This window comes from Brassica napus, chromosome C1 (genome assembly GCF_020379485.1).
Source record: "Brassica napus cultivar Da-Ae chromosome C1, Da-Ae, whole genome shotgun sequence".
In the NCBI taxonomy this organism is placed as follows: Eukaryota; Viridiplantae; Streptophyta; class Magnoliopsida; order Brassicales; family Brassicaceae; genus Brassica; species Brassica napus.
In genome coordinates, this window is record NC_063444.1 from 22,039,294 (window position 1) to 22,052,113 (window position 12,820).

The following is a 12,820-nucleotide window of genomic DNA, read 5'->3' on the forward strand; positions in this document are numbered from 1 at the left end:
GGAGCTCAGGAAACAGTTAAAGTTTGAGGAAATTGGCATGTTCCTGGAAATATGTCTGATGGGTATGGTGTCTCTCACAATTGGCATAAGAAGAGTATATTTTGGGAGCTACCCTATTGGAAGGATCTTCTCTTACGCCACAATCTAGATGTCATGCATATTGAGAAGAACCTTTTTTAGAACATCATGAATACATTACTTAACGTCCCTGGGAAAAAAAAGATAACAAAAAGTCAAGGATGGACTTACCTGATATTTTCTCAAGAAGTGAGTTACATATCAAGAGCAATGGAAACGTTTCTGTTCCCATCTTCCGGTTGTCATCAGAAGCCAAAACAACCTTGTTTGACTGGGTTGCATCAGAAGTTAAGTTTCCTGATGGTTATGTTTCAAATCTGTCAAGATGTGTTGAACGAGGTCAAAAGTTCTCCGGAATGAAGAGTCATGATTGTCATGTGTTTATGCAACGACTACTTCCATTTACTTTTGCCGAGCTCCTTCCAGCAAATGTCCATGAAGCACTTGCAGGTAATTATAATTTTATAATATATATACATATGTTATGAAATGTTATTAATTTGATTACTTTTGCAATATACAGCCATCAACGCTTTTTTCAGAGATCTTAGCACACGTACGTTCAAGGAAGAAGTCATCGAACAACTTCATCACAACATTCCGATCATATTGTGCAACCTGGAGAAGATATTTCCTCCTTCATTTTTTGACGTCATGGAGCATCTAGTTGTCCACCTACCGTATGAAGCATTGCTTCGTGGACCTGTTCACAACGGATGGATGTATCCGTATGAGCGATAGATGAAACATTTGAAGGGGAAAGCAAGAAATCTTGCAAAGGTGGAAGGTTCAATAGTTGCGGGGAGTTTGACAGCCGAAACATCTAACTTCACATCATACTACTTTGCTCCAACTGTTCGTACGAGAAAAAGAGTTCCTAGAAGATATGATGATGGTGGAGTACCGACATCATATCCAATTGATGGTGTTCCTGACATTTTCTGCGAAATTGCACGGTTTGGTGGTAAAACGAAAGAAGTATGGTGGTCATGTGAAGAGGATAAACATAGTGCCCACACTTATATTCTGCTCAACTGCGAGGATGCAGTGACCCGTTACTTTGAAAGGTAAATATTTTTGTGAATGTTAATTATATGAATTGAAGTTAATTATGTATGACTTGATTATTTGTTTAATTTGCAGCATGTTTGTATCTCAAGTTGAAGAAGCAATACCAGGAATATCTGCAACTGATGTGGACACACGTAAAGATAAGCACTTTGTCAAGTGGTTAAAATCACAGGTACGTAATATATCTCATACATTGATTAATTAAGTAAGTGTTTTGATACTTCAATATTAATTAAGAATATCTGCTTTTTGCAGGTTGATTATGACGATCCTTATTATCCCGTATGGTTTCACGAATTGGTTCAAGGTCCAGTTGCAAAGGTCACCACATCACCTATGTATTTCACACGAGGATTTACCTTTCACACATACGAGTATGGGAGACATCGGGCAACGAGTAACTACGGAATATGTGTGAAAGGTGAAACAGACTTTTACGGGATCTTGCAGGAGATTATTGAAGTGGAATTTCCGGGTTATTGAAGCTAAAATGCGTCCTCTTCAAATGTGAATGGTTCGATCCTGTTGTGAACCGAGGGATTCGGTATAACAAATTTGGTGTTGTGGATGTCAATTTTGGGAGAAGATACAACAAATTTGAGCCTTTCATTTTAGCTTCACAAGCCGAGCAAGTTAGCTTCCTTCCTTATCCTCGGCTTCGAACTTCCGGGATAAACTGGTTAGCTGCTATCAAAATTACACCTCGTGGACGCATTGTCGCTGGAGAAGAACCGCCCTTGCAAGAAGAAGACGCTATCAATGAAGTTGAGGTACCAGAACAACCAACTGATGAAATCCTTTTGATCGACCCGCAAAACTTTCAATATGAAGATATTCCCGAAGATGCGACAGATGAAGCACGTGAAGACGAGTTCGAGAGAAGCGACGATGATGATTGTAATGATAGTGATGAGAACGAAAACGATTTAGAGTGATGTAATATTGATGAGAACGAAAACGATTTAGAGTGATGTAATATATGTAACAAATGTTGTATTTCTCTATTGTAACGTATGTTTAAAGAAATATTGTTTTTTTTACCATCTTAATGTATGTGTAACAAATGTTGTTTTATATATATGTATTTCTTTAGTTTTTAAAAAATTATTTGGAGTTTTAGGGTTTTAGAGTTTAAGTTGGAGAAAGAGCAAGAAGTAGTAGAGAAGAGATATGATGTTAGATGATATGTGACTTTGGGGTTTAGGGATTTCATTCTCGGTGTTTAGGGTTAAGCGTTGTAAAATCGTCGTAAATGATTATCTATTCCACGTAATTTCGTCGTAAATGGAAAAAAGCGGGCCTGGTAACTTCGTCGTAAACGCGGGCCTGGTAAATTCGTCGTAAACCGACGTTTCGACGTAATTTCGTTGTAAATCGAAAAACGCGGGCCTGGTAACTTCGTCGTAAATGAAAAAACGCGGACCTGGTAACTTCGTCGTAATATTACGTCGCGTTTACGATGAATCCTTTTCTATATATTGAGACGCCGAGACGAGGCTTCCTCGTTCATTCCTCCCAAACTCCTCTCATCTCCCTCTAAGGTACACTCTCTTTCCTCCTTTTTTTTTAAAGTTAGTTTAGGTTATTAATTAGTTAGGTAATTAGTTTAGGTGATTAGTTAGATAATTAGTTTAGGTGATTAGTTAGATGACGGAATACTATAGTTTAGGTGATTAGTTAGGTAACGGAATAATTTTTTAATTATGTCGTCATAATTGATTAAATTTATTTAAATTTTTTTTAGATGGCTCCTAAAAGGAAACCAGCAGCACCTATTTATGGCCAGTTGTTTGGCGATGGTTCCGGTACATCTTCTTTCGGTCCATCGTCTTCCGATGCAGTTCCAGACTCTCAGATAGTTTTTTCGAGTCCTCCTCTTCCACCGCAGATGCCTCCACCTCCTCCTCCAGCGGCTACACCTCAGCCTGTCCCAGAAGGTGCAGTTCATCCGGATTTGCGTGTGCCTTCATATGCTCCCTTCGCGAGATATACGGTGGAGGATTTGCTTGCCTAGCCTGGACGGGAGGGTTTGGATGTTCTAGACCCCGATAGACCCCGAGGAACTTATTGGTAAGTTATTAATTTTTATTACATTAAAATTTAATTAATTTTTATTTTCTAACGGTTAAATTGTTTTTTTTCAGGTTTGGGGCTAACAACCGTGTTAGGCGGAGCGTTTCGGCGACGATTAAGGGTTACTACGACGGGGCATACCCGAACTGGAGCAAGACACCAAATCACGTTAAGATCACGTGGTTTAAATGTTTTGCGGTAAGATTTTTAAATTTAATTAAATTTTCACTTTTAAATATATATATATATATATATATTTTTAATATTTATTATTAATTGTAATTTTTTCAAAATTTTTATGTTTCAGCAAAAGTGGCATTGGTCTTTGGGTATCACCGAGAGGGTGAAGGCGGAATTCGTTGCAAAGATCCGCCTCTGCAACACAGTCTCTGATTGGAAGGACAAGTGGGAGATCTACGGGTATGAGGGAAAGCCCACTGAGCTCACGACGGATGTGTGGGATGGCCTCATCGCCTATTGGGAGCACCCCTCTTCGATCAAAAAGGCCAATTCGTGCTCGGCTTCTCGAAGGACGAAAGATAAAGATGGTCATTTGCCCATGCTTCACAGAACCGGACAAAAACCTCATGCAGGAGTCCGTCTAGAAGCTGTAAGTTTTGTTTTAAATATATATTTTAAAATATTCAATTAATATAATTTATAATATTTAATTTAATTTTTTTTTGTAGTTCGAGAAGACGGGAGTTTTACCATCTCTGTCTGACCTATTCAAGATGACTCACGCCACATCCGACGGAGTTTTTGTGGATCCTGCATCTGAGAAACTCTTCCAAACAGTAGCTGGTCGGATTGAAAAACGGGAGACGCAACTAACCCAGGAGTCTCCCGATGGATTACCAGTCACATTGTCCACCGAAGAGGTCGACAGAATCTTCGAAGAGGTACAACTTAAAATTTTTGTTTACATTATTTTAAATATTTTAACATAATTAACTATATTAATATATGTTTTGATTTTATAGGTGGCTCCTAAAAAGAAGGGACGGATAGTCGGTATAGGCTCTGTTAACGAAGTTGCAAGGGCAACTTCGTCATACACTTCGAGACGGGATGAAGAGACTGCTCAGATGAAGGCTCGAATGGATAGCCAGCAGTTTCGTTTAGACTCTCTTGAGGATTTGCTAGACGTGATGGCCGTGGGAAACCCGGTTATGCAGAGAATGTTGAGTGAGAGACGATCTGCTCTTGGAATGCCAGCACGAGATCCCCAAGAGTCCGATCCAACCCGTCAACAGGCGAGCAACCCCACCAACTACTTCGAGGATATGTAGTTTTTTTTATATTTCTGTTTGTATTATGAATTTAAATATTATTGTATGACTTTTTAAATGACTTTTTAAAATATGTTTTTCAATTTCATATTTCGTTTTAAAATTTAAATTATTTTAAATTCTGAATATTAAATATAAATTAAATTTTATTACATACTAATTAATAATAATATAATAGAAACGATGTAAACACCTCGTAAACATTACATGGAGTTTACATCGAATGTTTACGAGTGATTAACATCGAAAGATTTACGAGGGTTTTACATCGAAATGTTTACGAGTGATTTACAACGAAAGTATTTACGTGTGCTTTACATCGAAATAATTACGTGGGCTTTACGACGAAATCTTACGTGTCGTTTACGATGAATTCTTTCCCTGCGCTTTACGAGGAATATATTTCGTCGTAAACGTAACGAGTCGTTTACGACGAAAACTCCGTTACGACGGACGTTTAACAACGAAACGTCTTTCGACGTTAATTCGTCGTAACACCCCGTTTACGACGAATTTACAACGAATACTGCCCTATTAAAAAATATGTTTTCTTGTAGTGTATTTCGCAGTTTTTGTCCCGCCGATTTTAAAACATTCCTCTATTTATTTTTTTCTCCTTGATTTCCCGATTAAACGATGTTTATCAATTGGAGCCTGAATTTTCGAACTGAACTAATAAACACAAGTTGTTGTACTTGCTACTCCAATTGATGTTTGGTATCGCTAAACAGTCTCCAACTATACAAATTCTAAGGTAGACTAAAATAAAACAACATCTTGAAGCAAAGTATGTATGAAAATAGTTTTTGTATCAGCAAAATCGAATCCGTAAGTGTATAAATTGTTAGTTGCAAAAAAAAAAAGTGTATAAATTGCAAATATAGGTGCTTCATGTTGCATGTGTATATGTATTATACAGACATAAATTTAGGGGTTAGTGCGTCACGTGAACAATTCTAAATTACTAAAGAATCAAGAATGATAAATAAAAGAATACGCCTATAGCAATGTGAAGGGGAGTATATACCTTTCTCGATTCCTTCGTGCTTCCACTTTTGTAATTTTTTCACAATTGTTTCACACTTTTCAAGGATGCAATTCTTTTCAATGTAATCAGATGGATTTTTATATACAATTTTCTCCCAGTTCTCCTTATAAGAAGTTCGTGTTTAGATCATTTTTAACGTCCATGTTTAGATCGAAAACAGTACATCTTAATCAATCTCACACCTTTGATGTACATATATTGTGATGCTTTGCTACCAATAAGAATAGATATTCGTAATTAGGGTTGGGCACAAGGCGAGTAATCGCTATTTTGCGTTTAGTTGCGATTTGACTTGCCTTGTACGAATAATAAATTTTTTGACTGGTACTTGATTTGTTAAAAATGAGTACTTGCTATTTCGAGTACTTGATCAAAAATGAATTACTTGCAAATTAGTTATTCCGCTCTATTACTTACTATATTTTTAATAGATTATTATTTAGTAAGTAGTTCTTATTTATTCTACTTAACATAACATCTTAATTACTTCAAACGAATTATTTGTTCATATTATAAAGAAGACAAATAAAAATATATATGAATATATCGATATATAAATATTGTATAATTTTTATGATGACAAAAATATATTCTCTAGACAAGTAACATGTAATAACAAGTCATGTAGTTAATTTTTTAATATTTATCACTATATAATATTTAACTAGATGACGACAAATATTTAAAAATCAAGACATATACGAAATAAGTAATAAGTATAAAAAGAATAATGAGTATTTGTGTCCAATTCAAAATGCAAGTAAAAAAAAAAACAAATATAAACAAGTATTTAATAGATCATGTAACAAATAGCAAGTAATGGGGTAAGGAACTGGACGTAAAGAGTCAAGTACTAAAAATAATAATGCTACCTGATATTTGACTTGGTCTTGCAAGTGATGAAAATTGTCGACTTGTTACTTGCATTGATAACACCAAATACTTAAATTTTCAAAGCGGGTATGAGTCAAGTAACGAGTTTAAGACGAGTAACGAGTAATAATACCCACCCCTGTTCGTAATCATATTTTTTTGGTTATAAACTTCATTTTGTATTTCCGATCAAATTTTTATCCTTGGCGCAATCGCCAAACTGGATAAACTCGATGATCTTATTATTCAACTCTATGCGTTTGATTAACATTTAATTATTCAATATCATCTTTTTTATTCACTTTTGGCCATTTAGCATCATACTGTATTTTTTTTTGTTTACACCTCTAATTACTCAGGTTTATGAACTTGAATCAAGTTACTTGATCTAACCATAATTTTTTTTAATCATAAATCCAATATGACTTTTGATGTTGGGGTCCGTAAGAAATGAAAATTTTAACATTACAATAATAATAATAATGCATTTTTGTTTGGACAAACGTAATATTCATAGAGATGTATGGACGCCGATTTTTTTGATCAAAACAGAAAACACCAACCTTTTTTGATAAAGAATGATTATTCATTTGTTTTTTTTGGGAAAAAATATTCATATGTTTTTATTTAGTTGTTTAAAAAAAATGTTACAATGATATATAAATGATGATCTGAAATCATAGATTTAGGTTCCGAATGGTGACGAACCGCCACACACCGCACCGCCGTAAATAGTAACAAATATCTCTATATATATTTATGTATCAATATATTTTTGTTACTATTACAACAACTCTTGTCTCGCAGTTGTTCCGCACCTCACAATTCCGAGCCCAGTTGAAAATTAATATACAAAAAATATAATTTTGATTGTTTGTTTTAGTTAATTATCACCTGTTTGAAACTGTTCATTCCAATAACTAGAATGCAACCAACAGTTGTTGAAATTTTGTTAGATCGCTTTCACTGAAATTGCTACGCTTTTTCTTCGTAGGTCCCGTAGTCACCACTCACTACCATTCACCAGCAGTAGCACTCAGTGCGTATTACTCCTTACTAGAGATAATTTATTATACATTAAATCAAGTTTTTTGTTATTGTTATTTAAATAATATCCCTATCAATCTCACATCCCTCCCCAATGCTAAAAACTTGATTACAAAACACGTCATATCACATTTAAACACTTGCCGGTCCACTTTTGTAATGTTAGTTTGACTAAGCAAAACTACATCATAAACACAGAAATAAATATTTGAGCATTAACAACTCTGAAAAATCATACCATTTGAATCTGTAATTTCATTTAAAAAAACAGGTCCAGTAAGTATAATTATTTATCAAATAATAATTTCTGGACAGCAAACTTTGCAGTTATGGGTCAGTACCCAACTGCAACGAAGCAACACATGGTCTCTCAGATCTCTTCTTCATCTCTCTCCCATCAATATCACTTATTACTCCCTCCATTTCATAATATAAGTAATTTTGGTTAAAAACACGAAAATTAAAAAAATTATTATGTTTTTAAAAAATATTTTATAATAAATAGATTAGATATAATTTAATCAATAAAAAATAAGTATATTTAATTTGATTGATCACACTGTATTCAATAAATATAAAAATTATCTAGAAATATAAAAACTACTTACATTTTAAAACAAAAACATTTTCCTAAAACTACTTACAATATGAAACGGAGGAAATATTAAAGTATCTTGATTTGGTTAGATTGTTATAAAGATTTAAGAAATTTGAAAATAATTAATACATTAATCACGGTTTTGGGTGGGAAAAAGCAGATGTTGACACGTGGTGGGATACGAGTGGTGAGAGGAACAGTCAAAGGCAACAAAGATTAGACTGAGGATAGATCAAGGCTTACAGTCAAAGCAAGACACTGTCATGGTCAAGTGTCTAGCTGGAGCTTTTGCTTGTGGTCCCCACTCACTCTCTGCTTTTTCTCTTTTCTTTTAAATTTCGTTTTTTCCCTAAATATAGTACTATTTACTTTACTTTTCTATTTATACAGCTCTATTTTTTTGTGTTCTAATAATAATCCACCAAATTAAGAAATTAAATTTTAAGTTCTATAAAGACTTGTGGATGTTAGCAAGATAATAATATATTCAAATTTTGTTTTACCATTTATATAAGTTAATATCAAATTTTTGGTTATTAAAACGATAAGAAATTGTATTTAAAGAAATAATAAAATACAAGTATTTGTTTAGCAAAATCGAGAATTGATGGTGTTAATAACAATGATAAAAGGTGAAGTAAAATGATTAATTAAGAAATAAAAGATTAATTAAGTAAACAAAACATAGAAATTAACGTCGCACGTGTCCGACCTGTACGGGTTACTCTTCCCCGTGGTGTTTGGATTTTAGTGAAACTTATCTCAGCTTTTTTGACTATGTGCGCGATTTTTTCTGCTTGTGTATTACTACCATTTTATCTTCTTTTCTGACTAACTTTGTTCAAACTTGGAAAAGTATTATCCTTAGTTAGCGTGGATACTAAGAAAAAAATAAAGCTAACAAGAGGAATTAGAATTTCCCTATTGTCTTTTGGCTAATTAAAGAATATTACGGTTTTACATCCAAAACCGTTGTCACGAAAAAATCAAACTAATTTATTCAGACCAATTGCATCTCCTCTATAGTATTATTTAAGGGAATATTTTTTTATTAATACTTTATTGGGATTGGTTGTTTTAAGAATTTTCATTTATTATTACATTTTACAATGATTTTATTTAGTAAATAATAACTTTTGTGCAACTTGTATACTCATTCCTTTTTATTTTAAATTAATTAAAAAGCTAATAATATACACATCAAGAATATACAAATCTTTATATAATATTTGATTTGCTAAAAATATTATTAAATAAAACTTATTAAACTTATAAAATATATGTTTATTATGTATATGGTTATAAATGTCAAATGACATTAAATTTTTATTTAAAAATTGAAAATTTAATTATTTTTGAAACAAAAATAAAAACATTTGTTACATAGGGAATATATAATTTTATTTTAAATTTTAATAAAAATATTTAGTACTCTCTCTGTTTAACAAAGAGTGTCACTTAAACACTTTTCACACATATTAAGAAATTCATTAATATCACATATTTAACCAATAGTATTTTAGATAAATCGATTTATTTATAAAATCAATGTATTTTTTAATTAATTGTAAGTTGAAAAATTGTATAAATTACATGGATATTGTAGAATAACACTCTTTATGAAACAAGAAAAATGAGGTAAAGTTACACTTAATATGTAACAGAGGGACTATCGTACTAATGAGGTAATTTTCTAGGGACAAAACTGGGAATCTAAAAGTTAGCAGCTGAGTTTTTCCATGGTAAAAGAAAGTAAAAAAATAATGAAAGCGAGAGAGGTGGGAGCATGTGGTGGAGCTTGCACGTGTGGTGCGCGAGTCGAGAGGACTAAAGTAACCGGCTATACCCAGTGATTTCACCGGTCACCTTATCTTTATTTGTTTTTCAATTTTTCAACCCGAATCTTTCAAGAAATCTTTTTTTTTTCTCTCTTTTGTTTCTCTATTTTATTTTCTGAAGAAAACAAAAACAAAGACAAAGACAATCACTCACTACTACTACTACTCACAGAAGAGGGTAAGAGAGAAGAAAACAAAGAAGAGGGTACTTGTTTCTTCTTCGTCATTCTCACAAATTCGTCATCTGGGTTCTCTCAAATTCTCTTTTTTTTCTTAATAACCTTCTGAGATCTTCTGGTTGCAAAGTGCAAACCAGATTTGGTTGTACTCAACTCTCTCTCTCTCTCTCTTTCTTCTCATTCTTCATGATTTCTCATTTTTTCTGGTTCTTTTTGGGCTTCAATCATATGTTTATGATGTTGAATTATTAAAACTATAATTGAATGAAACCTTTCTTTTTGACCGTTGAATAAAGGGAAAGAGAGGAAGAAGAAGGAAAGATTGTGTCTTTGTGAGATTAAGACATGCGTTTCTGTTCTGTCTTTTAGCTCTCCTTTTGTTTACCATCAATGTTGCACGAAATTGATAGTTAGAGAGAGAGAGAGATTCTGTAATTCTTTTTCTTTAGATTATTGGTTAAAAATGCCGATGTTTCAGCCGTTGAAGAGAGACGGGTTAGTTGGATTCGAAGGCGGTGGCGATGGGCAAGTCTTAGATCTGGACACGGCGGTGAAAGACGGACTCCTCGGCGGAGTTAACGGCGGTGGAGGAGTTGTGGATGAGAAGATAGATCTGAAAACCATGATAAAGGAGCTAGATTTACAAGACATACCCTCTGTTTTCATCTGCCCAATCTCCCTCGAGCCGATGCAAGATCCCGTGACCTTGTGCACAGGCCAGACCTACGAGAGGTCCAACATCCACAAATGGTTCAGCCTCGGCCACTTGACTTGTCCCACCACAATGCAGGAGCTTTGGGACGACGCCGTGACTCCTAACAGAACGCTTCACCATTTGATCTACACTTGGTTCTCTCAGAAGTACGTGTTGATGAAGAAACGCTCCGAGGATGTTCAAGGACGAGCCATCGAGGTTCTGGGGACGCTGAAGAAAGCTAAAGGGCAAGCTAGGGTTCACGCCTTGAGCGAGCTTAAGCAGATCGTCGTGGCTCATCTCATGGCGAGGAAGACTGTTGTCGAAGAAGGAGGCGTCTCTGTCATCTCTTCTCTTTTGGGACCTTTCACTTCTCACGCGGTTGGATCTGAGGTTGTTGCCATTCTCGTGAGTCTTGATCTTGATTCGGATTCCAAGTCGGGGTTGATGCAGCCTGCGAAGGTTTCTTTGATCGTCGATATGTTGAATGATGGATCGAACGAAACTAAAGTCAATTGCGTTAGGTTGATAAGAGGGTTGGTGGAAGAGAAAGGGTTTAGACCAGAGCTGGTCTCGAGTCATAGTTTGCTTGTCGGGTTAATTAGATTGGTTAAGGATAAAAGACACAGAAACGGAGTGTCACCCGCACTTGGTTTGCTCAAACCGATCTCTGCTCATAAGCAAGTTCGAAGCTTGATGGTTAGAGTCGGTGCAGTGCCTCAATTAGTCGACATCTTACCGTCTTTAGACCCCGATTGTCTGGAATCAGCTCTGTTTGTGCTTGATGCTTTGTGTTCAGACATGGAAGGACGAGTCGCTGTCAAAGACTCGGCAAACACCATTCCTTACACCGTTAAGGTACTGATGAGGGTTACTGAGAGTTGCACTAACTACGCTCTGTCGATTCTTTGGTCTGTCTGTAAGTTAGCTCCCGAGGAATGTTCGCCTCTTGCTGTTGAGGTGGGTCTTGCTGCAAAGCTGTTGCTCGTGATTCAGAGCGGGTGTGATCCGGCGTTGAAGCAGCGGTCAGCCGAGCTACTCAAGCTGTGTAGTCTACATTATTCAGACACCATGTTTATTTCCAAATGCAAACTCACAAGGACAATCCAATAGCATAAAGTTTATATCTTTGGCACTGATGATGATTTCAATGGAGCAGTATATGCGAGATGAGTTGAGAATCTGCCCCATGCCCTGATGTATATACATAAGATGGAGAGTTTGAAGATTCAGCTATTGGTATGACGATAACAATTCAAAGGAGAGAGCAAGCAATCTGCAGATGGAAACACAGGTGAAGACAAAGCTACTTTGTTGGTTAGGAGTATGAGTATGGGTATGTGACGGTTTAATGATGGTTCCGTTTGCAATAAACAATGGGGGTTAGCAAATCTGTGTAAAGTTACTGCCTTTGATTACATTTAGTGTTGTTACTTCCCCTCACTACTTGGGTCCTTGTAAGAGGTTGTTTTGCTTTTTGGCCACTCAAAACAGAAAAAAAAAAAAGAAGAAAGAAGCAAAATCTTTTGACCTGGAGCTTGTGTAATCTTTAAGCTTTTTGAATCTCTTTTCTTCATTCAATGTTTTTCTGTTACATTTTCTTAATTTTAGAAATTAGAAAAATGTCTTTATTGCTCATTATTAGTTCATCTTTGTTCCGCGACCTCCCTTGTTGTCTTACAATGTTGAAAAAAGTACAAAAAAATAGTGATTCTTGAATATCAAAACACTGTTGTTTCCATGGAGTCACATCTCAAAGTACAGTACAATGTGAATCTGATTCTTGTCTAATAAGTAGAGTGGAAGTTGTGGTGGAGACCAGAAGTCCCCATACATTGGTCTCTTACCTATTCACTGTTTTCATGAACAATTGAAAAGATAGTGGGATTTGACAAGTGAAACATTCAACTATTTACTTAGCTATTCATTGCCCCAAAATCACATGCTTGGCTTAGATCGGTTGTCTGTTTGTTTCGTAAACCAGAGTGAGCAAATCCCTGGGTTTTAGTGTATATCACAGTTTTGATGT

At 35.0% G+C, this 12,820-nt stretch overlaps 1 protein-coding gene across 1 annotated transcript; it reads left to right on the plus strand.

Annotated features, from left to right (window-relative positions):
- The first annotated feature begins 9,984 nt into the window (after positions 1 to 9,984).
- On the plus strand, positions 9,985 to 12,323 carry LOC106436539 (U-box domain-containing protein 30). The gene has a single exon (XM_013877502.3). It carries the CDS (start codon positions 10,561 to 10,563, stop codon positions 11,902 to 11,904), a length of 1,344 nt encoding a protein of 447 aa, XP_013732956.1. The 5' UTR covers positions 9,985 to 10,560; the 3' UTR covers positions 11,905 to 12,323.
- The last annotated feature ends 497 nt before the right edge of the window (positions 12,324 to 12,820 follow it).